The sequence below is a fragment of the Bufo gargarizans genome, chromosome 6 (assembly GCF_014858855.1).
Source record: "Bufo gargarizans isolate SCDJY-AF-19 chromosome 6, ASM1485885v1, whole genome shotgun sequence".
NCBI lineage: Eukaryota > Metazoa > Chordata > Amphibia > Anura > Bufonidae > Bufo > Bufo gargarizans.
Genome location: NC_058085.1, coordinates 109,369,075 through 109,395,624, shown reverse-complemented (window position 1 = coordinate 109,395,624; position 26,550 = coordinate 109,369,075). Strand labels below are relative to the sequence as shown.

At 41.7% G+C, this 26,550-nt stretch overlaps 1 protein-coding gene across 3 annotated transcripts in view; it reads right to left on the bottom strand.

Annotated features, from left to right (window-relative positions):
• The window catches only part of STAT3 (signal transducer and activator of transcription 3), an 88,818-nt gene that overhangs the window by 13,157 nt on the left and 49,111 nt on the right, over nucleotides 1-26,550 (bottom strand). For all 3 annotated transcript variants that reach the window (XM_044300000.1, XM_044299999.1, XM_044299998.1), the window contains exons 5-15: nucleotides 23,980-24,075; nucleotides 23,814-23,895; nucleotides 22,592-22,686; nucleotides 21,079-21,230; nucleotides 20,357-20,515; nucleotides 15,742-15,834; nucleotides 14,057-14,116; nucleotides 12,686-12,715; nucleotides 11,853-11,946; nucleotides 8,776-8,823; nucleotides 7,629-7,712 (exon numbers count right to left, since the gene is read on the bottom strand). In XM_044300000.1, coding sequence (XP_044155935.1) covers nucleotides 7,629-7,712; nucleotides 8,776-8,823; nucleotides 11,853-11,946; nucleotides 12,686-12,715; nucleotides 14,057-14,116; nucleotides 15,742-15,834; nucleotides 20,357-20,515; nucleotides 21,079-21,230; nucleotides 22,592-22,686; nucleotides 23,814-23,895; nucleotides 23,980-24,075 — 993 coding nt within the window. The remainder of the gene's footprint in view (nucleotides 1-7,628; nucleotides 7,713-8,775; nucleotides 8,824-11,852; nucleotides 11,947-12,685; nucleotides 12,716-14,056; nucleotides 14,117-15,741; nucleotides 15,835-20,356; nucleotides 20,516-21,078; nucleotides 21,231-22,591; nucleotides 22,687-23,813; nucleotides 23,896-23,979; nucleotides 24,076-26,550) is intronic.

Sequence of the window (26,550 nt, the reverse complement as noted above, 5' to 3'; positions counted from 1 at the left end):
AAAAGAACTGGAGGACAGGAATAAGAACAACCCCTCACCCTCCAACATGGAGGCCTTAAAACAGGCTAGGCAGGACCTGAGGAATCATATGTTAGAATCCTTTGAAAAAGGGCTCCGAAAATCCAAAGCGCGCTATTACTCCCAGGGGAATAAAGCAGGGAAGCTTCTAGCGGCCAGCCTTAAGGCAAAACGGACAAAGAGTAGAATACCGTATCTATTGCATCCTACTACGCAAGCGAAGATGTATTCCCCGTTAGATATAGCAAAGGGGTTTCAGACTTATTACCATGATCTCTATAATCTAAAAGACTCAATCCCTTCTCCCCCAGACTTGTCCATCGAGATAGGAAGATACCTTAGCACACTTAACCTGCCCACTTTATCCATTGAGCAACTCAACACCCTCAATACCCACATAACAATTGAGGAGGTTGAAAAAGTGATAACATCCTTGCCCCAAGATAAAGCCCCTGGCCCAGACGGGTTTGCAAGTCATTATTATAAAAAGTTCGTACACATCTTAAGCCCCTTTTTACGGGATTTCTGTCAATCAGCCTTGACCTCTGGTAATTTCCCTGAAGAAAATTTACAAGCCACTATCATCACATTACCTAAACCAGGTAAACAAGCTGATAAACCCCCAAATTTTAGGCCCATATCTTTATTAAACCAAGACATCAAAATTTATGCGAAACTTCTGGCCCTTAGGTTAGCCGCAATACTCCCTTCCATAATACACACTGACCAAACTGGCTTTGTCTCATCCCGCCAGTCCTATTATAACACTAGGAGAATGTTGGGCATCTTCCACCAGGTTAAACAGCAGAAAAGCCCTATGCTGGTTTTGGCTCTGGACGCCGAGAAGGCGTTTGACAGGATTAGATGGTCATTCGCCTTCTCGGTGCTATCAACCATGGGATTTAGTGGCCCAATCATGTCCGCAATAGAGGCCTTGTATAGTAACCCCACGGCTAGGATATATGTTAATGGGGCTTTGTCAGGAACTTTTAGTTTAACAAACGGCACAAGGCAAGGGTGTCCATTGTCCCCTTTGATTTTTATTATAGCCATGGAACCATTAGCCCAAGCTATTAGAAGGGACCCCCTCATCCAGGGGGTTGGGATTGGAGGCCAGGAGCATGTAATCTCACTCTACGCAGATGACGTTTTATTGACGCTATTAAACCCAGAAAAGTCCTTAGCGGCGGTTATGAGACAAATTGAAATATATGGTAACATATCTTATTATCATCTAAATTCCTCCAAAACACAGGCATTGCCGATTTATATTCCGGATACTTTAACTAGGTCCTTTAAAGAGAAATGGGACTTTGACTGGTGTACAGATAGTATTAAATATCTGGGTACCAATATGACTCCCTCGATGTCCAAATTGTATAGTCTTAATTATGAGTCCCTTCTAACAGAGGTAGGTAAGGACCTGGATAGCTTCCACAAGCATGAAACTTCATGGTTAGGAAGGATTGCAGCTTTCAAAATGTTTACCCTTCCCCGCTTTCTGTACTTATTTCGTACAGTGCCCATTCTGCTGCCAAAAAGTTTTTTCAACAAAGTGCAACATATTATATCCAAGTACATATGGAAAAATAAGAAACCGAGGGTGGCTAGAAATATTATTCAGAGACCCCGAGATAAGGGAGGCCTTGCGGTTCCAGACATGAAAGTGTATTACATAGCCACTTTGGTTTCTATGCTTAGAAGCTGGAAACAAGAATTGCAGGAGATTCCTTGGGTGCAAATAGAACAAGCACAGGCGGCTCCGTTTAGTTTGCCAGATTTACTCCACTTACCTTTTTGGAGCATTCAGGTCCCTAAGGATATGAACCCGATAGTTTCGGCCTCTGTTTCAGCTTGGCAACAATTCCATAGTAGTGATAATGAGGGACACCGGCCTACAGTGGATTCACTGTCATTCTCTCTCATAAAAGCTTTATTGCCACATGCGGATTTTGCAGGGTGGGATTTAGGGACTAAGGTTACAATCGAACCATTGTATGAGAATGGAACACTGAAAACCTTCCAATCCTTGCAGGAACAATTTTTGCTTCCCAAGTCAGATTTTTTTTAAATATTTACAAGTTAGGCATTTGCTACAATCGCTGCGCCCTGCCGACTTGAAATGCAATCGAATAGGCATGCTTTATGTCTCTGGTAATTTTAAAGGGATTAAGACTTTATACGAAGCATTACTTCAACCGATCCAATTTAAAAAGTCTCACCCCATGCACAAGTGGGAAAGGTCATTAAATATCACTATAGCTGAAAAGGATTGGCAGAGAACAATCAGAGTGATCCATTCTCATCTACAATGCTCCTCTCACGTGGAATCAGCTCTAAAAACTATTTTGCACTGGTATTATACCCCCGAAAGATTGCAACACATGTATGACGGGGCGTCTGGTGAGTGTTGGAGGGGATGTGGAGGAAGAGGGACACTTCTCCACATCCTCTGGCAATGCCCGTTGATATCACAGTACTGGGAAGCATGTGGAAAGATGCTGGGCTTAATGCTCCCGCAGAAGTTGGTGTGGACACCGCAACTTGTCCTACTTCTGATTGGAGTGGCGGACCTCCATGTAGAAAATAGGAAATTGGTTTGTGTTTTCTGTGTCCAGGCTAAATTGATGCTTTTGCAGAGATGGAAATCTCGTGATATTCCAAAATTGGGGGAGTTAGTGTCAGCAATTAATACTACTTTTGCCTATGAAAGAATTATAGCTTTGGGGAATGGCACGTTTCAAATTTTTTTGAAAGGGTGGCAAGTCTGGATGACATCTCCATATTGCAAAAAGTGATGGGAAGGGAAGTAGGGAAACATCCCTTGAAACCTACCGGGGGATTTAATTAATAACCATAGAGATATGAAGTGTTGGACAACCAAATAAAGTATTAACTTAGATTGTAAGATGTGTCGGATATGAAGGAGAGGTGGTGGATCATCTTTTTGCATGCTTCCAAAGTAGGGGCCTACGGATTGAAAGGCACATGGTTTTCTGTTTATGGGCTGCGCAGGCTTCAAACATGGATGTCATCTATGGAATTTTTTTTATTTTTTTTTTGTATTTTTTATTTATTTCTATATTTTGTGGTTACTTATGACAAAGTTATGTCATTGTATTATGTTGTCTTTGTACAACCCAACTGACATTGAAATACTGCAATGCGTCTTTACTGTGTTGTGTATTGCACTAAAATGCCAATAAAAACGATTGAAACAAAAAAAAAAAGAAAAGGGCTCTCTTTTCATGGGCTGACAATCGAGGCAATTATCGGGAAGGTGTTTTCCCAGGAATGCTCATTCCTGATAACTGCTCTGTGTAAATATGTCACAGATCACCCAATAACGAAGTCAAATTCTCATTCATCTGATCCAAGGCTGAGGGGGTTCTAATTGGAAGTCTGCGTCTTTTAGTCCACTGCATCTTATAGTATGGAAAATCAGTATCTCTATATATTGCTATGTACCTGAACAATTACAAAATAATAAGCAAATCGGCACTGTTTTTTTCTTATTCTCTTTACAAAGATAACCTTCAATCATGTCTCATACAGGAGGCTCACTGTACATTAGCAGACCTTTAAATAAGTTGCAAAGGATCAGAAAAAAATGGCTGCTGTCTTCCAAAAACAGTGCCACATCGTCCCCAGCTTGTGCATGGAATCGCAGCTCACACCTATTTGATAAAGCAGGGCTGTAAAATCAGATCTAACATTGACACGTGTGGCTCAGTTTTGGAAAGGTAGCAGCAATGTTTTTCTAATCTAGTACAAATGCCTTTAATCACCTAACTGCTTTGCAGGAGTCCAGCTCCAGCAGTGGGAAAAGTATCTAACTGGAGAGGGGAGGGCTGCTATAGATGCTGCTATCTCCTGAATGGTAGCAACATGCATAGAAACATGCAACTTGTCTTGTTTGAAAGCGGACATTCCAAGCGTTCAGACAATACCAGAATGAAGCAATATGTTCAGGACAAGGGAAGATATCACTGATCGAAATTGGGATGCTGTGAATGCAGGTTTTGCCGGCGATTATTCCCAACTCGATTCCTAACTCAATTTCTCCTCTGTTGCTTGGACTTTAGCTGTCATTTTGGTCTTGTGTGAAAGCCAGCTGGAATGTCAGCTTTTAAACAAGACCAGTTGCATGTTCCTAGCTGTCACCATTCAGGAGATAGCAGCATCTAAAAGCAGCCCTCCCCCTCCAGTTAGATACTTTTCCCACTGCCCGAGCTGGACTCTGGCAAAAAAGTTAGGTAGTTAATAAAAGGCTTTAAAGAGAACCTGTCACCATAAAATAAAGTATAGCCTGCAGGCAACTGGTTATAGAGCAGAAGGAGCGGAGCAGATTCATATAATTTTGTGGGAAAAGATTCAGCAACACTTGTAACTTATACATTGAAATCTCTGCTCTAAGTTCATTTGTACACAGGGGTAGTCTCATCAGTGATGGACAGCTCTTTCTGTATACAATCTTAGAACAGTTTCACATGAGCATAGTCCGCCCTGAAAACTCTCCATGAGGGAGCAGTATTTCCTGGACGGAACACTATTTCTGAAGTGAACTCATAGCATTATAATGAACTCCTGTCTCATTTTGGGTCTACCTAATTGTAGTCATGGTATTATGAGAGTACAGTAGATTGGCAGTCAGGAAGGAACACACAGCATCGTACAGTATACACTACTCACAAAAAGTTAGGGATATTTGGCTTTCGGGTGAAATTTATGGAAAGCGCAAATAGTTCACAGTACAGTGATATTATATAGTGAAAGTAGGGCATTTAAGTAGAAGTATGCAATGGTGATTTCCTCATCTCAAACAATTTATTGAAACAAAAGCCAACACCAGTGGTGGGTATACCCCCACAAAAAATGTCAATGTCTAAATAACTTGTCATGTGGCCTTGAGCATCAATTACAGCTTGACAACGACATCTCATGCTGCTAACAAGCCCACTTATTGTCTGCTGAGGCATGGCATCCCACTCTTCTTGAAGGGCGGCCATCAGGTCATTGAGGTTCTGGGGTACAGATTTGAGCCTCTACACGGTGACTCAGCTGATCCCATAGGTTTTCAATGGGCTTCAGGTCTGAAAAATGTGCAGGCCACTCCATATGAGGTACCCCAGTCTCCCAGCAGCCATTCCCTAATAATGCAACCTCGATGAGCTGGCGCATTGTCATCCAAGAAGATTAAATTAGGCCTGTGTTGTTTATGCAGGGGTGCAATGACTGGATTAATGATGTCATTCAAGTAGTATGGGCTTGTCACTGTACCATTCACAAAGTGTAGGGCAGTTCTTTATTGAATAGACACAGTGTGATGTGCACATCCATATGTCCATTCTGCAGTCCCGCAAAAAAAGATAGAAAATGTCCTATTTTTGTCAGTTTCTTGGACAAAAATAAGCATTGTTACAATAGGTCTGCAAAAAAATGGATGCACACAGACGTTACATAGTTAATACAGTTGAAAGAGACATAAGTCCTTCAAGTTCTACTAAGAGATAGGTGGGGAAGCGAATCCCAGAAGGAAATGAGACTCAGATTTCTACACATTTTCATAAGCATTAATGTTGTTTAGTTTTAAGAAATCATCTAAACCCTTTTTAAAACTGTCCACTGTTCCTACTGTGACCACGTCCTGAGGGAGTCTATTCCACAGATTCACAGTTCTTACAGTAAAGTTTTGACGCGTCTGGAGACTGAACTTTTTCTTCTCCAGTCGGAGGCAGTGCCCCCTGGTCTTTTAAAGGCATTTTACACTGAACTGTTTTTCACCATATTTTTTGTATGGCCCATTTATATATTTGTAGAGGTTAATTATGTCCCCCCTTAGACGTCTCTTCTCAAGACTAAATAAATTCAATTATTTTAAATCTTTTTTCATGACTAAGACCCATTTATCTATATTTTTGTGAGTCTGCATTTTACAGACCAGAAAATACATAAAGTTGTGTGAATACACCCTTAGGCTACTTTCACACTAGCGTTTTTCTTTTCCGGCATAGAGTTCCGTCACAGGGCATCTATACCGGGAAAACAACTGATCAGGTATATCCCCATGCATTCTGAATGGAGAGTAATCCGTTCAGGATGCATCAGGATGTCTTCAGTTCAGTCATTTTGACTAATCAGGCAAAAGAGAAAACCGTAGCATGCTACGGTTTTATCTCAGGCCAAAAAAACTGAAGACTTGCCTGAATGCCGGATCCAGCATTTTTTTCCATAGGAATGTATCAGTGCCTGATCAGTCAGAAAAAATTACATGCGTTTGCATACAGTTTGCATGATCAGGCAGGCAGTTCAGGCAACGGAACTGCCTGCCGGAATCAAACAACGCAAGTGTGAAAGTACCCTTACATTGAGAGACTAAAAACCTATCCTGAGTGTGTACTCTCTCATAACAAGCTATACACCTAGGTGAGCTGGATACATCAGGGATGAATTTTCAGACTGGATGTCAGCAAGAGTCCTTCCATACCATCAAGTTCAGATCTTGAAAATTGAGGGGGGCCAAAACTAAACAAACAGTCTTTATATATAAGGAGAAACTTCTCAATCAAGCTGGGCAGGGAGAAGCCATAGGGGACTCTAAAAGTAGGTCTTCCTGACATGCCACAATATGCATACTAAAATATAGTTCTTTGCAATGAGGAAGCCTGTTGGCATTTCGTGCTACACATGGTAAGTGCAGACTATATCTGCTGACAAGTTCCCTCAAAGATATTAAAAGATTGTAAAATTTCACTTTACGCAACAAATTCTTCAGTTACACAACATGGACATGCCCAAAAAACATACAGTATACAAAATGATATACACAGTCTCTACTGGAACACTGGTTGAGTTTTGCATATTTTTCAATGAGGTGTAAACTGATATAAGTTATGGCCAATTCAAATCTGAGACCAGTGCTACACTGAAGTGAGTACTCACTAAGTGGCATTGGCACAGGTTTCTCTTGTACTGTCAAATCCATTGTACTTTCTCTAACATATGGAGAATATTCAGCTGACATATTCACCATGTTACCAACCTGCACACAATGAGGAAGTATGTCCTTCCGGAAATTACAAGTGTGTCATCAGATTAAAGGGGTTGTCTGGGTTCAGAGTTGAACCCGGACAAACCTCCATTTTCACCCCGGCAGGCCCCCTTGACTTGAGTATCGAAGCAGTTCATGCTCCGATGCTCTTTTACCCTGTGTTAAATCGCGCAGGGCAAAGGCATTTTTTGGAAATCTGGCGACGTACCGGGGCTCTCCATGGGGCTGCCAGGAAGCCCGGTGACGTCACTGGCACTGATGGTGCAGGCTTTAGTGCTGCCCTAGCCAGTAAAATGGCTAGGGCAGCGCTAAAGCACGCCCATCACAGACGATGACGTCACCGAACACACTGCCAGGCGGAAGCTTCCGCCCGGCAGTGTGCAATTGTAAACAAAAGAGCCTTTGCCCTGTGCGATCTAGAGCAGCGCAAAGGAGAGCATCGGAGTCAGGGGGCTGCTGGGGTGAAATTATGGATATGTCCGGGTTCAGCTCTGAACCCTGACAACCCCTTTATGGTTGATGCGGACAAGCTTTCCATGAACACTACAACATTTCTTACCTCAAGATCGATTTTTAATCCTTGGTGATAAACTTCGGTTTCAAATGTGATTAAGTGAAGTTCTTCAGTGACAATAAGTGATGCCTATAATGAAATAATTTGATTACCAAATGTCTGAACTCTTAACATTAAAAGGCACACCTACCCCTCCCCAAGTACAACACTTATCCACTATGCACAGGATTGCGGCTAACTGTCTGATCGACAGAGGTTCAACCACTGGGACCGCCAATGATCATGAGAACGAAATGGAGGTGGTGGTGCATGTCTGCTGTTCTATTCAAATCTATGGTACTGTCAGATATAGCAGAGACCTGCACTCTGGTATCTCAGGCAGTTCCAAGCAGTTAAATGGTACAGCAGTGACCATGGACAACAGCTGCTCTATAAAAATGGGGGGGGGGGGGGGGGGCACAAACTCTGGCGCACATTTATTTATTTATTATTTTGTTTTAGATCCCGGTCTTAATAGCCCCTATAGCTGGTGGTGGATCCACCGAAGTTATGAAGAGGCTCCGGCCAGCTTTCTTACTGTCTGCCTTACATTTAGACCAATTTATACACCTAAAACAGGCGTAGAAAATGATGAATGAGATGGCCCTGCAGGCCTGTCACCTACCCTGCCCACACCACTCCCACTTTTTTTGACCTGGCGCGAGAGGAGAAAATCTGCAGATTGCGACGCAAAGGTTATTTGCGCTGTAATCTGCACCAGAAGTACGCCTAATATAGGCTTATTTCTGGATAGCAAATGACCCCTTCTGCTCTCATGATCGGTCTAAGCAGTTGTGCTCCCACTGATCAGACACTCATCCCCTATCACGTGGATAGAGGAAAAGTATTGTTCATGGGGAAAAAGCCCTTTAATGTCATAGATTGTAAGCTCTTGCGAGCAGGGCCCTCATTCCTCTTGTTGTTGTAATCAACTTGTCTGTTTCTATGTTATTTATGACTGTTTATACATGAACCCCTGAATTGTAAGGCGCTGCAGAATATGTTAGTGCTATATAAATAAAGACTATTATTATATGTTCACCTCTGAACACAATTTGCTAACGTCTATACACTTTATATGCTCTTATACAGATTTACAGCAAATTTTCAGTTATTAAGTTAATTAAACACATACAGAAAAATCCCTACTCACATCACAGTTCGCTCGTCCACCATTGCCACATCGCTGCTCTCTTAAAGTCTGGAAGAAACAAGCATGGAATGATCTAAAGAGGACAAAATTTAAACGAACGTGTACTTAACAAACATCCTTGCAATCTATACAGTCAGTGTGGTAGCATGTGTATGCTGTATGGGAGTTGTTATAAATTTGGGTAAAGGCCTAAAATAATTTCATCTGTGGGAAGACATCAAAACCCCCTCTCTTCAGCTAATGTCATCGATGCAAGTAGTAGATGATTGAACGTGCCTTTAGTGACCAGTGTGGAAAGAGAAATATTTAATGAGGAGCAGTCACCTCTCCTGACAGGTCTGGTGTAGTAACTACTTGCATCTCCCCTGTAATAACAATTTTGGAGCATCTATTTTTATAGGTTGTGCAATTCCTGTATTATTCCTACTAGAAGTTCACAAATACTGCTGGGTGTTACCAGTAGCGGTTGTGTCTGTCTATTCAGCGCTGCTGGTGTCAGACTTAGGGCTCATGCACACGACGGTAATGTATTTTGCGGTCCGCAAAAAATACAGATGACATCCGTGTGCATTCTGTATTTTGCGGAAAGGAACTGTTGCGGACAGTACTATCCTTGTCGTAATGTGGACAATAGGACATGTTCTATTTTTTTGCAGAACGGCAAACGGAATGCACACGGAGTACCTGCGTTTTTTGTGGACCCACTGAAGTGAATGATTCCGCATACAGTCCGCAAAAAAACAAAACTAAACGAGACGAACGCGGAAAGAAAACACGTTCGTGTGCATGAGCCCTTAGCAGGGTCACAGCACCAACTGGTAACAACCATCTGTACCTTTACTGCTAGTAGAAATGACAGAGTAATGGCATAACAGAGCCAAAATAGATGCTCCTGAATTGTCATTACATTGGGTAACGCACGTAGTTACCACAACAGCAATGTCTGGAGAGGTGACAGGTCATCTAAGATTTTTAAAAATTAATGGACAATCATAAAATGAAGTGTTAGTCATAACTAAAAACAAGATTTTTGCATTTATACGTAATATCTTTTTCTTGCTATGTTTATTGGGGGATACAGAAGGCCGTGGGAATAGCTGCTGCCACTAGGAGGCGACACTAAGTGGAAAAAAATATAGCGTTAGCTCTTCCCACCAGCTATACTCCTCCTGCAGACGCTGAGCTAATCAGTTGGTACACAAGTATTAAAAGCAGACAGAAAAAAAAAAACTGAAGGTAACTCATTGAACCAGAGAAAACTCTAGATGGGTCAAACCACGAAAGATGGCACCCATCCCAAAAAACAAACAAAAAGAAACAAAAACAAAACTGTGAAAGTGGGTGGAAGCTGTGTCTCCCAATGAACGTAGCAATAAAAGATTTTACAGGCGAGTACCAAAGATCTTGTTTTCTTGCTCACGTCATGGGGAGACATTCCAAAGCAGTCCCAGAGTGGGAAAATTACAGCATAATTGGTAAATCTGTGAACGGAGTTTAGCAACCAGGATGTACATTATCTACAGATGCCAAGGGAGTCATACCGCAAAATCAGGACTGACAGTTGATTTACCACCAGGCAAACACAGACAGCCCAAAAGGGGGGAAAAGGGAGTTCACCAGAGCCCCTGGGCGAAGTACAGGGAAGGAGGATGTGGGCAGGGATTCCACTGAACCGTCAACGTTGTTGAAGAGGGGGGCACCCTGTTATACTTACCGGTCCAACCTCTAATGCCCACCCAAAGCAGTCACCTTTGTAAGCGTGCTGCTCATTGGGGAAAGACGTTACAACGGAAATTAGGGAGAAACTTAATGGTGAAAAGGTGACCCGAATGCTGGTAGGTGATGGTGGATTTTCGATCTACTATCCTTCTATATCTTCCAGAGGTAGGGAATGAGCAAAAAGCTAACTGCGACCATCTGTAACCTCCAAGAGTAACAGGGGCCAAAAAAAATTATCGCAGACCTGCCAAGTAGGTCTGCCTCTTACAGACACTAAGCTATACCAGGGGTGGGGCTAAAACCTTTTTACTTTGTGTTGCCTACTAGTAGCAGCAGCTATACCCACAGTCTTTTGTGTCCCCCAATGTCACAAGAAAGAAATATCCTATTAAAAAGATGCAGTGGCCGGAGGGGGGTGGGGATCTGTTTTGTTAGTGTGTATGTTTTCTTACGCAAATATTGCAATAAAAAAAATATTGCTTTAAAAAAAAAAAAAAGTGGTATTTGGTGTGATACAATCAATAAAGTTAGCAAATTGAAAAAAATAATTCCCTGAAGGGGTTCCCTGTACTTCTTAGGGAAACTGTCTTTTCTTCTGTCCTGTGCATTCAGGAAAACTCGCACCATTTCACAAGTAAGTCCATTCAGTTTAGTATGCAATCGCGTTCAGTTTTTATCGCGTGGGTGCAATGTGATTTAATGCGTTTTGCATGCGCGTGATAAAAAACAGAATTTCTCGCAGCCCCATTTACTTCTATGGGGCCAGCGTTGCGTGAAAAACGCAGAATATAGAACATGATGCTATTTTCACGCAACCCACAAGTGATGTGTGAAAACCAACGCTCATGTACACAGCCCCATTGAAATGACTGGGTCCGGATTCCGTGCAGGCGCAATGCGTTCGCATCACTCATTGCACCCGTGCGGAAAGGGGCCTTAGGACCCAAGCAGAAGTACTTGCAGCCTGTTTGTGTGCTGTGGAGATGAATGGATAAGTCTTAACTAAGCTGGCTGCGTGCCCTTCTCTTCCTGGTCAGCGACATAATAGTAGCAGCTGAAAAAGAAGAGAAGGGCACACATCCGACTGGGACACAAGCAGAAGAGCTTGCAGCCTGTGTAAATGCGGCAGAGATGGCAGCATCGGCGGTGTGATTTCCTAGAAAGCTCAGAAAACCCCTGTAATTCACTCCAATTATTATAATCCAATAGTGTTGCCATTAGAAACAATGTTGTCTTTTTTTATGTGACTTTATGTGAATAGTGTTCTTACGGTGTTCTACAGTAGGCACATTCTGCTTGGCTTTACTAGAAATATATGCGGACCTGTAAATGTACTATACACTGATATATGGTCTCACCAAATGTTTGAATTCAGCAGATAGGCTGCCATTGTTTGATTCCTCCATGTTCATCACCTTTGTGTTTGTACCAAGAATGTTGAATTTGCGAGAACTAAGAAAGAACAAAAAGGCTAATTTACAATCATGCAGAGGAAAATGTTAAACGGCACAGCTTGAAACACCAACTGCAAAAACGCCTCCAAATAGTTAATGAAGAATTTCTGCATGTTCATTTTAATTAGGAGAGGGGAATAAGCTTATTTCCTAGGGAAGAATGGATGTTAGTACATATGACAGGATGCACCATACACGTTACAATTGGATTGGCAAACAATCTAAGGCTACTTTCACACTTGCGTTTGGTGCGGATCCGTTCAGATAATACAACCGTTTGCATCCGTTCAGAACAGATCAGTTTCTATTATCTTTAACATAACCAGGACGGATCCGTCTTGAACACCATTGAAGGTCAAATGGAGGACGAATCTGTTTTCTATTGTAACAGATTGGGTCATAGAAAACTGATCCATCCCCATTGGCAGCGTTTTGGTGTCAGACTCCAAAGTGGAATGGAGACGGAACAGAGGCAAACTGAGCGGATCCTTTTCCTTTCAGAATGCATTAGGGCAAAACTGATCCGCTTTGGACCGCTTGTGAGAGCCCTGAACGGATCTCACAAACGGAAAGCCAAAACGCCAGTGTGAAAGTAGCCTAATGTGTATGGGTGAGGCCTGAAGGACGTCTGGGCATAGAATGACTGCTCTGTGGGGACAACAGAGATTATACATAACAAAATAATATTTTCAGCACGCAATATATAGGTATATATCAAACACAAATATCCTTCTTACCCTCTAAGTGCAGCAACATCCCCAGAATCCCTATAGAATACAAAAACATTTAGACATGTTTAGAAGAGACAGACCACAATTCTAAGTATATTTCACAGTAATAATTCATACATAAGGCTGTAATCATACCGTTAATGTGCTTTTTACATGCTCATGTCAAAGCAATAGCAGTACTATAAAAATATATATAAAGAAAGCAATAGTAAGGATTATGATGGTAATCAACTGATACATCAAAGTCGGCAAGGAAAGCAGAGTCAAAACATGCAATGTACAGTACTAAAGGCACATGTTTAAATGTTAAGTAATTTTCACATAAATCAGGTGATTATAAGAAACGTTATAATATATCTTAACATAGAAAAAATAGCTCTATTTGCAGTCATCAGCTTTTTTAGCCCCTTCTTTCCTTACCACCGCTCACAGAAGTCTATGGACAGGCAAAGGGGAATTAGTTTGGCAGTTTGTCTTAAAGGGGTTCTGCACTTTCAATTAACTGATGATCTATCCTCTGGATAGATCATCAGCTTCTGATCGGCGGGGGTCTGACACCCGGGACCCCCGCCGATCAGCTGTTTGAGAAGGCATCGGCGCTCCAGCAGCGCCGCGGCCTTCTCACTGTTTACCGCCGGGCCGCCCGCCCACTGACGTCACGACTTGTATCAACTACAGTGGGCGCGGCTAAGCTCTGTTCACTTGAATGGAGCTTAGACGCGCCCACTCTAGTTGATACAAGTCGTGACGTCAGTGGGCGGGCGGCCCGGCGGTAAACAGTGAGAAGGCAGCGGCGCTGCTGGAGCGCCGATGCCTTCTCAAACAGCTGATCGGCGGGGGTCCCGGGTGTCGGACCCCCGCCGATCAGAAGCTGATGATCTATCCAGAGGATAGATCATCAGTTAATTGAAAGTGCAGAACCCCTTTAAGTGAGAAAATGTTAGTTATGAAAGGAGGGAGAGTAAAAGAGTAATTTTCTCTTACAAGACGCATTACAAAGTTTGTTACATTCACCTATATAAAGTTGTGTGAAAAGTAGGGTCTACCAAAAAGTAATTTCAGTTGTAGAAACTTCTAACATATCAGAAATGGTCAATAGTGGGGGTATGGGTGTTGAAACCGCACACAATAGCTAGAAGGATGGGCCTGCAGAGCGCCTTTCCATTTGCTTTTGCTTGGGATAGGTGAAGACAGACCAGAGTCTTAGGCAAGTTTATGGTATATTTTTACCTCTCAGCCAGGTCATGGTGCTCAGAGGTAAATGGTGCTCAGAGTGCTACAGCCCTGGTCTTTCTTGCTATTAGTGGAGGTCTCAACATCCAACCCCTAGTGGTGTCAGAAGACTTTCTACATAAGTTTAATAACAAATGTACTTACTTATCAATGCAGACTTTGATTTTCAGCTGGTAATTAAGTTCAGGAAACTTAACAAGAAGCCTGCAAACAGAGGCATGACACAATGTAAGCTGGCAACATGACAACATCCACAGACTATTACATTATGACATTTTATTTATTAACCTTTTAAAGAACAAGCACATTTGGGGGGAAATGATTTTGATTTTCCCTCATTGCCTTCAAAGAGTCATAACTTGTTTATTTTTTTTGGGGGGGGGGGGGGGGTTTGCAAGAAAAGTTTTATTTTTTGAAGGAACCATTTGAGGTTTATATAATGTACTAAAATGTAAAAAAAAAAAAAAAAAGATTTGTGTGGAAAAGGAAAAAAATTAATTATACTTTTGTTTTTTGGGGTTTCATTTTTACAGTGTACACAAATAAAAAATGAAGTTAACTTTTTTCTGTGAATATAGTTTTTGCTCTGTTTACCAATTTAGAAAAATGTAAAACATTTTTTATTAATTTCACTATTTTCTATCACCCATAATTATTTTTCTACCAATGGAGGAGTGTGGCAGCTTGTTTTTTGTGGGATGAGCTTTAGTTTTTATTGATACCATTTTTGTGTACATGTGACCAATTGATTTTTTTCCCCCCTTTGGGTTCATCATACATGGCAAATAAGATATATCTTAATATTTCAGGCCCCTGGCTACACTAGTAGCCAATCAGCACTCCATTATTCTCTTTGGAAAACAAACAGATGCCACTTGTATACTGGAACTATGTCAACAGAGTGAACCTGTATTTACCCATAACACAAATTCTTATGATTCCCTGTACCGAGTCCATAAAGAGGACACTTTAAAATGTCTCAGAGGCGTAAAATGTCTCAGTATTGTGCTCAGAGCCGTTCAGATCCTCCATATGTATAATGTCTTGTTGTGATGACACCCAAAGTGCTCTTGTTGGAGGATCTTGCGATTTCTACAAATGTGGTATGGCTAAGTGCATGGCCATGATGAAATGGTGTAAAAGACCACCCTTCTTTAAAGACAAGGGCATATGCATCATCATGGATAACAAGACCAGTTCTGGACTACTGGTAATACAGGTTCAGCACAATGTATTGCCTAATGGGAATATCTTATTCCATCTTCTAAGTTGCGTTGGGGGAGGGGAGCACTGCCACCACATATGAAGCATCATACTCACATGACTACCATCTCCAAATAGATGTGAGACCATAGGGAAGATGTGAATAAGTCTTACTTTAAATATGTTTTTAGATTGTTTTCCATGGATAATCTATCCTCAGGATGGTTATCAGTCTCTGACCAGTGGGGGCCCAACACCCAGGACTCCCACCGATCAGCTGTTTGAAGAGGCCGTGATACACCAGTGAAAAGGCTTCTCCAAACAGGTTATCGTCTGGGGTCCCATAAACCAATACTCATGAGCTATCCTATGGATAGGGTCATCAGTTTAAAACACTAGAAAAATAAATAAATAAAACTAGTAACAGACTATACCAGGCATGTCCAAACTGCGGCCATCCAGCTGTTGCAAAACTACAACTCCCAGCATGCCTGTATAGCTTACAGCTATTAGGGCATGCTGGGAGTTGTAGTTTTGGAAAAGCTGGAGGGCCACAGTTTGGACATGCCTGGACTATACATTCTGTTACATCAGTACATGCTTGCCAATATACTGGAGGTCATTACCTGACTTTAGTAGTGAACTGTACTCCCGTTTTGATCACCAAGGGCCGGTCTGGGTGCATTGGCATGCAAGGCTGTCTTTCCACTACAAAAGCACTGGAAAAAAATAAAAATACATAAAAAAATCAATGTTATAACCAATAATTTTAAATAAAAAAATCCTAAATAAAGCAGCCATACACACACAATTTAATACAGTAAAATTCCTTGTATTTATGGTACCACATGGACTATTGAACAAAAGTAAAGATAGATCTTAAGCGCTATATAAATAATAATTATTATTATTATAGCAAGAGGGCAGGACCTTGTGATTCATGGGCCGATAAAACCTGTTTGAAGTCTATGAACCAACGATTAAGTTCACTGTGTAGAGGAGAGGAGATCCTTTGACAGTAAGGAGCACAAGTGACATACAGATTTTTTTTCAACATACAGTTGGGAAGATTTATCAATACTGGTGTATAGGAAAACTGGCGTAGTTGCCCATAGCAAATGTGGAAAAAAGCTCTGAGAAATAAAAAGTGGAATCTGATTGGTTGCTATGGACAACTAAGACCGTTTCCCCTACACCAGTTTTGATAAATCTCCCCCAGTATGTCTTCCCTGTTCTTAGAAACTGTGTTCTGTGCCGTGTACGACTTTAAGAGATTTACGAGACCAGATGAGTCCACTCCTTCGAATGTTCTGTCACCTCTTTATTTTTTTTTATTTCTTTTGCCCTTTGAGCTCAGCATTAATAGCTACAACATTTTGCAAGAGATGCAAGGACAGAGGAAGTCACCTTACAGGGTAAGGCTGCTTTCACACTTGCGCTCGTCGGTTTCCGCTCGTGAGCTCCGTTTGAAGGAGCACACGAGCGGACCCGAACGCAGCCGTCCAGCCCTGATGCAGTCTGAATGGAGGCGGATCCGCTCAGACTGCATCAGTCTGGCGGCGTTCAGCCTCCGCTCCGCTCGCCTCCGCACGGACAGGCGGACAGCTGAACGCTGCTTGCAGCGTTCGGGTGTCCGCCTGGCCGTGCGGAGGCGTGCGGATCCGTCCAGACTTACAATGTAAGTCAATGGGGACGGATCCGTTTGAAGATGCCACAATGTGGCTCAATCTTCAAGCGGATCCGTCCCCCATTGACTTTACATTGAAAGTCTGGACGGATCCGTCCCAGGCTATTTTCACACTTAGCTTTTTTTAGCTAATATAATGCAGACGGATCCGTTCTGAACGGAGCCTCCGTCTGCATTATTATGGGCGGATCCGTTCAGAACGGATCCGCCCGAACGCTAGTGTGAAAGTAGCCTAAAACTTATCCAATACAATTATGAATTGCTGCCGTCAGGTACCTGTAGTTGAGCCAAAGCACTTGCATCACCTAGCATTCACAATGTCCTTAAAGGGACACTTCCGTTTAAAATGTTTATCACATAAAAGCTTTACTATAAGACCTGGTTTTCTAGATATCATTTCTTGTAGTTACTCCATGTAGTCTACTTTCTGTCCTGGCCCTGTAGTGACCCAATTACAGCATCACAAAATTATACTAACCAATGCAATGCTTTTCTTTGAGCATTTTTCTTCTCTAGGCCTGCCAAGAGAATGATCGAGCTGTCATACTGTTATCCCAATTCTAAGGCTACTATTATAGACTATAAACTAACATAGTCTTGGCTAAAGAACTAATTAGATATTGTATTTAGGGTTTATTTTAAAATCCAATATTTCATACCATACCCCCATGGGTTTAGGCACCTGAGATTTGATCAATGGTTATATGGTGTTAAAGGGGTATTCCTATCTGAGACAATGGGGGCATAACACTAGGATATGTCCCTATTGTCTGGTCGGTATGGGTCCCACTGCTGGGACCCGCACCTATAATCGAGATCGTAGTGGGGAAGGTGGTGCCGGCTGGAGGACCCCCAGGTCCAGCCACTGCCAAGCTCTCTCCCTATAGAAGTGAATAGTAGCGACCCACGCTTGTGCAGCCATTGCTGCCGTTCATTCCTATGGGTTTTTGTACTTTTTTTTTCTCTCTAAGGTATACGTCAAATGGGGGCATAAAATGTTATGCGAACCTACTCTTACTCTCCAGCGTATGCATCTAATTGGGAAGCGTTTGGCAGACTCGGAGGCCTAAGCCTCAACCAAAATTATTTCCTAATGGGATTAGGGTGATTTGACCGACAATGGCATGGTACTCACTGACTATCCTTTTGCAAACAATGTTTTTGTTTATTTTTAAAAAAAAATTAAAAAAATGGTGACCAGCAGCTATCCAGTGTGAGAACACTGGCCAACAGAATCTGTATCTCAGCTAAACCACAGTAACGGTCCATTCACATGTCCGCAAGTGTTTTGCGGATCCGCAGAAAACTGACACCTGCAATGTGCGATCCGCAATTGCGGACAAGAATAGGACATGTTCTATTTTTTTCAGGAATGGAATTGCAGATCCCGAAAAAACGGATGTGGATACCGAAAATGCGGACCCAAATTACAGATGTGTGAATACAGCCTTAGGATAATAGATAGAGTTGGGCTTTAATGCTCTATGCAAACCAACATTACTTATTACAGCTATTTCTGTTTAATTATTGTAACACTCATCCCCACTATACTAAAGAATGTAATGTGTTACAAAAAAGGGAAGTACTGATGGTGGTTCTCAGTAATGACAGTTAGGATTGCTTCACCGGTCAGTTTACTCCAGCCTTCAAACATTTCACCTTCTGCATACTATGATGGAAATAATGTGATTCTGTACAAAGAAGAATTAGTGTTGAGAATTAGTATAAGAACAGTGGGTGTTCTAATACAGCGTATAGTCTGCTGCAGTATGAGTAACCTTTTGTGATGTGTAGTCCCAAAGACATGTCCCATTGATCTTATGGAAGCCTGTACAACTTGGCATTGCAGGGTAATGTGGAGAGGAGGCATCCAGCTTGCATTGTGTGAAATCATCATCTTCCCACTGCCTCCTATAGTACACAGCAGGCTAGTGTAAATGTCCTGATAGCCTGTATGCGACAGCACCTATGCTTATAGTATATAGGTAGATGTGTAGGTGTGTTTTTTTTTTTATATGTACAGTAAACACAAGAAATGATAAAAATAGAAAACAAAACATGAAATGTAAGTCTTTTAAGGATTATGGCAATTTAGTATTTAGAACCTCATTTACACTTTGCTTTTTAACTAAAGGTCCAAAGCATCAACCAAATAATCACTAACAACGGTTCGTAGGATTATCTGCCAATGTAAAGGTGCAGCCGATTACCTGATGAACAAGCGAAACGCTTCATTCACGACAATCGTCTGCTAAATCTAACCTTAAAGCGGTTCTCCAGGAATTAAAATACTTAAATATTACTTATTATAAATATATTCCCAAAAATCTTTCATAATGGCTAATTTTTTCTAGAGAGCAATCCGGGGAAATAAAATGGCTTCCATCCTATTAGTGCCTTTCCTATACACACAGCAGGACAAATTACTTCAGAACACCGAGTTAAAGAGCTGCTTCATCCTCCTCTCTGCTCTATTTGTCAGGGATTATGAGTCTAAATACAGCTGATAAGATAAGATCTTTAGCTGAATCTCTGTGGGAATGGAGTTCATGAGGAGACCTGAAGTACAGAGAGGAGAGCACATGTGTGAAGTCTCCATTACCACAGCAACCCTTTATCAAAATCTGTCCTGTTCGTCCTCTCTGTACTTCACGTCTCCTCATGAACTCCATTACCACAGGGATTTAGCTCTTAACAGCTTCATTCAGGATCATATGGAGTTGATGAGGAGATATGAAGAACAGAGACGACGGACAGGACTCTACATACAAGTGCTGCTGCTCATTAGCCATATCCCCACCTTCCTCTCTGTACTTCATGTCTCCTCATGAACTTCATTCCTACAAAGATTCACCTGAAGACTTGTCAGCTGTATTCAGGATCATTATCCCTGACAAACCGAGCAGAGAGGAGGGTGAGGCAGCTCTATAGCACGGTGCAGTGAAGTAACTTGTCATGCTGTGTGATTAGGACAGGTTTTGTGTGTACTAATAGGACAGTGGCCATTTTATTTTTCCTAATGATTGTTCCCTAGAAAAAACGAGCCATTTAACCAATTAAAAGGTATTTGGTGTTGCGCTTGCATTTCTAGGTACCCTCTTTCTTTTCTCTAGCACCAGATTTCCATTAATCAGATTAGAGGACTTGTCACAATGTTAAGAAACCCACTATGACAGCTCCTCTGTTCTACAGCTGACCAAGTACAGACGGCAGATAAACTGGATCTACTTCTGTTTATAGAGTTTTATTGGCGTTTCAGTCGAGCTTTCCAGTATTTTTGGCGGCAAGAATAGCATAGTCTACTTCTACTCTGAGGAACCACGCTTACAAAGACCATATCTATTTTTTCCTTTAAAACAAAAGCTGTGTTAGAAATACACCGATTGCTGTAATTCTGGCATCCTGGTGATCTAGTAAAAGATAGCCATGTAGCATTACATAACAGCCATTCAAGTGGATGCCCGACCAAACAATGCATTGTACGTCACAAGTCAAAAAAACAGATTAGTCCCATAATCTGCAAGACCGCTATTATGTAGCAGCAGGTCACAAACCTCTTCATGAGATTTCTAAATAATTCCACAATCCTTTCCTCTAGCATGGGACGGTGCTGAATGATGGGGTCTCCCTTGTAGGAAACTTTTTGCTGCAATTCCTCAAGCTTCTTTATCTGCTGCCGGGTCTGCAACTGAGACTCGGCCAGAGATGTAATCCTGCAAGAAAAAGAAAAAGTTTACGTCCACCAACACATGGAAAGAAGAAGATAGGATGTCATGTACGTACAAGGTAAAATCTTGATCAAATAAATATTTTTTTACTCTTTCTTTCACATACTATCTGAAGAAACTACACTGCAACATTAGAAGCCTACATCATAAAAACATACACATACGCTCTTAGTCAACTTCTGCATTACTAGATTGTAAGCTCCTCACCTTTCTTCTAATTTACAGGATAGTTCTTCTCATCACATTCACCAGAATTTACAAATAAAAAATAAGTAACTGATAACTTAAAATCTACAAAAACAAACAAACAAACAAACCTTAAAAGGGGTTAATCTGGGATCAGAAAAACATGCCTGGCTTCTTTCAACAAACAGCACCACACCTGTCCACAGCTTGTATGTGGTACTGCAGCTCAGGCCCATTTACTTCAATAGAGGTGAGCACTAATACCAGAGACAACCCATTGACAGAGGAGGTGCTATTTTGGGGAAAAAAGCAGCCATGTTTCTATAATCCTGGGCAACCACTTAAGCAGCCAGGTTTCTCACCAGTTCTCCAGTCGATCAAGACAAATATTTGGAGGTCCACCAATGCATGCAATCTGTTGTCTCCTTTTCCAGTCTGCCAGCTCCTCGTCTGTTAAAGTCTTCTGGACATATTCCATGGCAGACAGGAGACCAGCCAGGTCACTGATTATGGTCTGCAATAAATAATACAATAATAAAACAATTAAAAGTTAGTAATTCATTTTGTGCGTTTTTTTTTTTTTTTTTTTTTTTTTTTAGCACTGCTCCACTAGGAAACAGCCATAACCTAAAAGCACATGTTAGCACCTAAAATTAGTCTAAGGTAGCCTAAAACCCACCTGCTGCTTTGGCCCCGACACCATGTTTTACACTGCAAATGGTTTATCTGCTTAGATTGGCTGCCATGTTAAAGTATAAGCAAAGCACAAGCTCTCCAGATCAGTCAGTGGATGGGGTGCAAATCTACATTACTGTAAACTAGAATGACTAAACCAACTACTACACCAATGAGAAAAAAAAAGAAAAAAGAAACAAGTGTCAATGAGGAGGAGCCCCAAAAGCCTCAAGACAAAAGGTGATGATTTTGATTTGCAATCTTATTTACAGACAGAATCCACTTGAATGGGACTGAGCTGCTGTGAACAACAATGCCAGGCACAGCCACTACCAGATGTATGGCAATCTGCTGCAGTAAATAAGGGGGTGTAACACTTGCTGGAGGCTGCAGAGATGCCTGGAGTCATACCCCTACAGATCAGATGACACTAGGGCTGAAACCATTACTCAATGGAATCTAGTAATTAGACACAAAAATAAAAAAAATCCTCGATGCAAATTTTTTGCATCGAGGATTCATTTGTGTCATGTGACCACGGAGCGGTTAAGCGCTTGTTATTACTTACTGCTCCGTTGTCACCCACCGGCCTGTACCGTGCTGCACTGGATTCTGACACATCGCGTGACGAGGCTGTGTGACGTCAGGATCCAGTGCAGCGCGCAAAGAGGAAGGAGCTGTGGAGTGGCGCCCCTACAGGAGAGGTAAGTATTTTATTTTACTGGCGCTGGGGACATGGCACTGAAGGGGGACAGCCGGCAATGAAAGGCATGGAGGGGCTGCTCTGATGGCACTGGGGGACATGGCATGGAGGTACTGATGGCACTGGGGGAGTGGAGCTGAAGGCACTGGGAGAACTGATGCACTTGGGCTGATCGCACAGGGGGGAATGAAGGGTGTTGGGGACTGATGGCAGGGGGTCTGATGACTTTTTATAAAGGAAAACAGTCTATTAATTCATTTTTTCTTATTAGATTACTCGATTAATGGTTAAAAATAAATCAATAGAATACTCGATTACTAAAATAATTGGTTTCTGCAGGTTCACATATCAGGAATTTGAGACTCTGGCATATACGAAACATCTAAAGAGGTTGCTAACATACTATGAAAAGATTATCACGAGTAATATTTCAGAGTCTGAATTATTTTGTAGGCATCTAAATATTATCATATGATAATGAATGATAGAATTATTACCCTTCGCAACTGGTCCAATGCAGTCAACATCTGTTCCAGCTGTGCCATCTTTTGCCGTGTCACGGACTGGCTGTTACCATTCAGATCTGAAAGGTCTATGAAATAAGAAGAAGAACAATTGTTTAATAGATGTCAGGGGTTAAAGGGGTTGTCCAACAAAAATCTTTCTACGTTTTCAAACTAGGACCTGGATCTGAATACTTTTGTAACTGCATGGAATTCAACATTTAGTATAACTACAGAGGTATTCAATAAAATTTATCTGTATAGTGCCACCTGCTGTTTGTTTTTTTCCTTATTTCTTGACTTTCTTACAGAGATGGCGGCACATGCTCAGTTTTATCCTCTCCCGAGCTGTGATAGGGAGAGAGCTACAGAAGAAAGACACCTCCCCTGAGAAAGGACACCCCCCTTGAGCTGCCAGCTTGATATAAATCTAGCAGAGCAATTGAAGCAACGAATAGGGAGATATCTGGATCCATGTGAGGTACAGGACTGGTTCTAGCTTTGTTAGAGATTGTAATGTACTACATGATGTCGGATTCTCATTTTGTACATTAATCATGGGATAACCCCAAAAGATCCATTTAAAATACAAAAGCCTTGCTAGTAGAGTGAGCATCACATAGGGCCCACTGGGAACATTTATATTATGTGATGGCATACTTTTTAAAGTGTTTATTTAAGAAAAAGAACTAAAAGGAGACAAATCTATATCCGCATAAAAGAGCGACATCTTGATTCTCCAAGCTATGACAATAACCCCACCAGTAGAATACAGAGTCGGGCAAACCAAGTGATCTTGTAGGAGGTAAGCTTGTCCTTGTTTACTTCAGATATAAAAGGATCTTTCTTTCATTTGATATTTTTCGTCTTCTAAAGACAATCCAAACTTCATACAGCTACAAGTCTTGGAGAAACAATGCAGGCTTACATACCGCACTAATCAGACACATCAACTGCCTGAATTTCCTATACCATTAAAGGGCACTAAACCTAGAACAGCAAATACTGTACTTGCTTATCTATCAGAGAAGAAAAGAACTGTCCATCTTCTGGCTCCCTCCACATGCAGCTAAAATATTAAATGGGATCTAGCTGAAAACACCTCCCAACCAGGCAGAAAATAACTTCAAACACTTTTAGGGTCTCATTTTGTAATACATCTTGTACACTCCATGGTACACACTACAACATACGTGCACAGACCGCATTGACTCACCACTTTGGCTTTTTAAAGTCTTATAGTTGAAATCAAAGTCATCTTGAAGATTCTCTACAACTTTCATTTTCTGTTCCAGATCCTGGGAAAAAGAAGAGGGAAAAGGCTTAGCAGGAAGAGCCGCATGATGTATGGAATACAACATGACACTACACACAACCAGTACCTGGACCTTCTTCCTCACATCCTGCAGGTGCTGCTCCAACATCTGCTGCTTTTCTGTCACGACAGTTGCTGTAGGGTGAGACGCTGGACCTCCTTGCTGAAAAACATAACATTTGGATTGTTCTGGAAGTTCTTTTATTAAAGGCTTTTTTCGAGATTTTGATACTAATGACCTATGCTCAGGATTGGTCATCAGCAGTGGCGTACATAAAGTAGTAAGGGCCCCATAGCAAGGATCACACCAGGCCCCCCACACAGGACAGAAGGGTTTCCGCCTATACCCCTTTCAAAGATCCTTTGGCAATTTTTTCCACTGCCTCATTTGCTGAAAGTTGTTTCTTTAGAGGGTAGAGTCCTGATCAAGTTTTCACCACCAGTAGAAGAGGGGATGATCCCAACTGGGCCCCCTCTTGCCCTGGGCCCCATAGCAGTCACATGATCTGCCACTATGGTAGTTGCGCCTCTGATCATCAGTGTCTGATTGTTGGGGTCCAACACTCAGAACCCCTGTCAATCAGCTGTTTGAGAAGGCAGTGGCACTCAAGCGAGCGCCGCGGCCTTCTCTCAGCTTTTCCTAGGCCAGTGATGACACGTTCATGTGTCCAATGGCCTAGGAGCAGCTCAGCCCTATTCAAGCAATTGGGGCTAATTGCAATACCAAGCACAGCCGCTATACAATGTACGGCACTGTGCTTGGTGAGCACTGAGAAGGCTTCAGCGCTCACAGGAGAAATGGTGCCTTCTCAAACAGCTGATCGCCAGGGATCCCGGGTGTCGGACCCCCACCGTTCACATACTGATGACCTATCCTAAAACTAAATAATGTATAAGCAATCACTGATTTTGTATCATTCAAACAGATGACTTGCGTTGCTATCTATATGTACACTTATACACACAATGCTATCAATCACTGATAACTCCTCCTTCCTGAACAGATAGCTTTTTCCACCTCCTATGTGGAACTAAGATATAAATTATAGGCATTACCAAATCTTCTGCCACAAAGATATACATCAATCTGCTTGGCTTCTCCTGCTTTATAACATGGTGCTCTTAGACTGCGTTGCATTTTGTGGTGACAGGTGTTCTGTAAAACCTCCTCAATCATCTATGGGACAGTGCACATGTTAATGCTGCAACTTTCTGTGCAATGTACTGTTGTCCTATCAATAGCACAGATAATGAGAATGGTGGGCCCATGAACAGACTTCAGCATCGCAGTAGGGAAGTCATTTTTTTTTGGTAAATGTTTTAAATTGAAAAGCCTAGATAAGGCTATATTATAAATGAAAAATCCCTAAAACAGATGTCAAAGTTAAATAAAAATGTTACCCTTGTCCGTAAATTCTATAAAACAATAAAAATAATAGTTATATACAGTTCTGAACCTGTTTCTCCCCTGGCATTCTTGGCACCACAGCTCTGATCCTCCGCTCTAAGGCTACAAAGGTGACAGAGGTATACAGTACATGGGAGCTGAAGCCAATCACTCTGCTCAGCAATCTGTGCACATTGACTGGCTGTTTTTTTTGTTTGTTTTTTTTTAATAACATTTAGGGTTCTTTCACACAAGTAAGTTTTCCATCCAGTTGTGATGTGATTAGCATCTGGACTGAATACTGACCCATTCATCTCAAAGGGTCTGTGTAGATGAGTGTAGTTTCTCATTCATCTCTACGTTCAGGAAAGAAAATGGAGCATGGAGCATGTACATGTGCATTTTTCAAGCAGCCCTGGCTCCGTAGAAATGAATTGCATTTGCATTGCGGATGCTATGCGCTTTTTACTGATGGTTGCTAGGAGAAGTACATTGTTATTCTTCAGTTTTTTTTCAAGCACATGAAAAAAACACATGCAATCTGGATACAAACAGGACGGAAACAAACAAACATTGAATGCAAATCGCAGACAAAACTGATTGACCTTGCGTTCAAAACCATCAGTTTTGTTCCTGAACAGATCCTGACACAATCTGTATCACTTGTGCGAAAGAGGCCTTACAGGCATGGGTCAAATTTTTATTCAAACCTTCAGCTGATCAGCCTGAAACCTGTTCATTCAAGCAGAAAAGGACAATACTGCTTTATACAATTCCAGCTTGGGCTGTGTGGCTGGGAGGGAGGCTTTTTTTTTTTGGGATAAAATAATGCTATCGCCTATTGCACACAACCGTATGGTTTGTGTTTTTCAGTTGTTTTTTTGTTGCAGCAGTGTTTCCGTTCGGTTTCAGTTTGTTGCGGATCGCAAACGGAAGCATAGAACAATGTTTAAACGGCAAGTACGTTAAAAAATTGGGCTGGACAAACCATTTTCAATAGATGGTTCCGCAAAAACAACGGAAACGAAAGACATATGAATGCATTCCGTATGCATTCAGGTTTTTTTGCGGAACCATTGACTTGAATGGAGCCATGGATTGTTATTTGCAGGCAATAATAGGACAAGTTCTATCTTTCAGTGGAACGGAAATGGAATACATTCAGGTTTTTTTCCGGAACCATTGAAATAAATTGTTCCACATATGGACCGCAAACACGGAACGAAAAAACTAAACAAAAAATGTTTGTGT